This window comes from Antechinus flavipes, chromosome 4 (genome assembly GCF_016432865.1).
Source record: "Antechinus flavipes isolate AdamAnt ecotype Samford, QLD, Australia chromosome 4, AdamAnt_v2, whole genome shotgun sequence".
In the NCBI taxonomy this organism is placed as follows: Eukaryota; Metazoa; Chordata; class Mammalia; order Dasyuromorphia; family Dasyuridae; genus Antechinus; species Antechinus flavipes.
The window spans coordinates 204,753,118-204,756,434 of NC_067401.1; the positions used below are offsets into that span (position 1 = coordinate 204,753,118).

General features: G+C 37.3%; 1 protein-coding gene across 1 annotated transcript; it reads right to left on the reverse strand.

Annotated features, from left to right (window-relative positions):
* Window positions 1-1,652: 1,652 nt before the first annotated feature.
* LOC127561444 (olfactory receptor 2AP1-like) lies at window positions 1,653-2,600 on the reverse strand. The gene has a single exon (XM_051996686.1). It carries the CDS (start codon window positions 2,598-2,600, stop codon window positions 1,653-1,655), a length of 948 nt encoding a protein of 315 aa, XP_051852646.1.
* Between the last annotated feature and the right edge of the window lie 717 nt (window positions 2,601-3,317).

Genomic DNA, 3,317 nt, shown 5'->3' on the forward strand with positions numbered 1-3,317 from the left:
TCACCCAGCTTTAAGAAAAACAAAATAAAAAAGAAAAGACTCAGGAAATTAGTCCCCTTCCAATGAAAGACTTTTGTCATTCCAAGATAAATAAGGAGAAAAGGGGAATATATGTTTAAAAAATCCAAAAAATATTTCATTTGTGGATGGATTTCTCTAACACAGAGTTTTAAGGATATAGAAATCCCTTCCTATCAATTAACTGACATGCTCAGTACTAAAATGACGTGGGTGATGTTCAGTACCAAAATGACATGGTTGGTATTCGGCAGCAAAATGACATGGGCGATATAGACAGCAGATGATGGTAGGCACCAAAAGTTGGGGTTCAGTCATGTGAAGAATTAACAATGACCATTCTCTTTGGGAAAAGGTGTATTTATTTAGGGAAATAGGTTACAGACAAAATGAAGGGATACAGTAGACATCAGGAACAGTAAATATGAAATAGAGTTGAAAGAGCATATGAAAGACAAGTTCCTCAGTGGAACTCATAATTATCCAAAAGAAATGAAACACCTCATGAGGATGAGGCATGCCCTTAGCTGGCAGACTAAATCCTGAAAGGGACTTAGCACCCTAAAAGAGTTACTTAACTTTAAAGAGAAGAAGTAGGATTGAAAAGCATAGTGGATTTTGGGGGCAGAGCCAAAGATGGAAGAGAGGAGATATGGCTTTTCATGAGCTCTCCCCAATGTCCCTCAAATTAACAGCAAATGAAGCCTCTGAACTGGTTTTAGAGTGACAGAACCCACAAATATTTGGAATGTAACAAATTTCCAGCAGAAAATAATTTGGAAGATCTTCAGAAAAAGTCTGTTTCAAACGGTCATGGAGGGAGGCAAGCTGAGTGCAGGAGAGAGCACAGGTACCTGAACACACAAGGAGTGCAGAGATCTAGGGTCGTGTGGGCTGTGCATGGTGGGAAATCTACAGCAGTGTTAGATACTCTGTCATGTTTTCAAGCCAGTAGATCAGCAAATTAGCTGTAACACATCCAACATAAATGCAAAAGGCAAATAGTGAGCCTCTAAACCCAAAAATATCACTGGATCTGGCCACACCCATCCAGCTCCAGAAGTTAGTCAGCACTGACCCAGTGCAGCCACTATCACATGTAGAGGAAGCTTGAAAAATCTCCCCTCTCCCCTAAAAGCAGACCTTAACCTTTGAAAAAGAATGACCAAAAAAGCAAAAAGAACTCTGACAATAGATACTTTTGTGGAAAAAGAAAAGAACAGATTTCAAACCCTGAAGAGACTAAAAGCAGATCTTTTCTAGATGGAGCCCCAAAGGGTGATATGAATTAATCCCCATCTCACAATGCTCTCTTGAAAGAATTCAAAAAGGATCTTAAAAGACAGTTGGAAGAAAAGTGGGGAAAGGAAATGAGAACATTGCAAGAGGTTTTGGAAAAGGAAACATAGAAATTATCTAAAAAAAATTCTTTATAAAATAAATTTAGTGAAATGTAAAAAGCATAAACTCTTCACAAAATAGACTTGACAAAATGGGGAAAGAAAACAACTTGAAAAACAGCCTACTATTTTGAACACTGAAGAACAATTTCTGCAAAAGTCACACAAGAATATCTCTATTCTCTCGTTAATTTTCCTTTTTTTTTTTTTAAATCAAAGCACCTCCAATTATTTTCACTTTATTGAGCAAAACTTCATCCTTCTGACCATATCTGTGAAAGCTCTTTTTACTTGCTGGTTCCTTAGGGTATAGATGAAAGGATTTAACAAAGGAGCAACTGAGGTATTCAGCACAGCTATTCCCTTATTAAAAGTTGCTGCTTCTTTCATAGACGGGTTAACATACATGAAAATGCAGCTACCATAGGAGAGAGAGACAACAATCATATGAGAAGAGCAGGTAGAAAAGGCCTTTTTCCTTTTCTGAGCAGAAGGGATTTTCATAATTGTCCTCATGATAAATGCATAGGAGATCATTACTAGTACTAATGTAAAGGGAAGAGTCACCACAGCTAAGACAAATTCAATCACCTCTATGAAGTGTGTGTCTGCACAGGCCAACTGGAGCAATATGGTATAATCACAATAGTAATGGTTGATGATGTTGGATGCACAAAATGGCAACATTGTGGTCATGATAAGTGGTCCAATAACAATCATGAAACCAGAGATCCAGGAGCTGAGGACCAGTTGGAGACAAAGCCTCTTGTTCATCACCATTGTATAATGCAAGGGCTTGCAGATGGCCACATAACGATCATAGGACATGGCAGCCAAAAGATAAAATTCTGTTGCTCCCAATAAAATGGCAAAAAAATATTGAATAAAACATTCAGCAAAGGAAATAGTCTTGTTCCCAGTTCCTATGTTCACTAGCATTTTGGGAACAAAGACAGTTGTAAAGGAAATTTCCAAAAAGGAGAAGTTCCGGAGGAAGAAATACATGGGAGTCTGGAGGTGGGAATCCAGCAGGGTGAGAATAATGATGGTCAGATTTCCAAAGACACTTAAAAGATATGTTAGTAGTAGAAAAACAAAAAGAATAACTTGGGTCTCAGGGTCATTTGTCAATCCTACAAGAAAGAACTCGGTCACTGTGGTCTGGTTTCCCATCAACAGCATCTGCCAAAGCTAAGATGAAGAACAAGTGAGAAAGATCAGAATGAATTTATGTATACCAAAGCTACAATGGAAAATTAAATCAAGGAGGGGATGGAGAGAGGGAGAAACAGGAAGCTTTTCTCAAGCATGATTATGGTCTAGGTACTATGCTAAGTGCTTTGCAGATATGTGATTCAATTCCCACAGCAACCAGAGGAGGTAAGTAGTATTATCCCCATTTTATACTAGAGTATAAAGGTTTTTTTTTTTTTTTAACTTGAGTATACTTTACTTTTTTTTACTTTTTTTATACTTGAGTATAAAGTAAGTTTTTGAGGCTAGATATCTAGTCAAGTGTTCATGCCTCTTGGTCCATACTCCTCCCTTCCTTCTCACTCTCCCCATTGGATACAGAGAATATAATCTCAGGTGATAAATTATTGATGCATTGACAAGACATAATTACTTGGACCACCTTTTTTTCCAATGAAGAAATGAAATATTGACCTGTCCAAGTACAAGAAACCTAATCATAGAAAATATATTCATACTGAGGTATAAAATGTAATATATAACATGACAGGGGAATCCATGTTTTATGGAATATGTTCTTATAACAAATCTGAAGATATATACCATCACAGGATGAATAATAAATCAGCTCCCTGAGACCAAAGCAAACTTCTAGAAGTGGAAGCTGAGAAAGGAAAGCTTCCTGGTATGGGGCCAATATTTTTT

What these genes read in the sequence shown, in the direction of transcription:
- LOC127561444 (XM_051996686.1), bottom strand. Translation starts at nt 2,600, where the DNA reads ATGCTGTTGATGGGAAACCAGACCACAGTGACCGAGTTCTTTCTTGTA.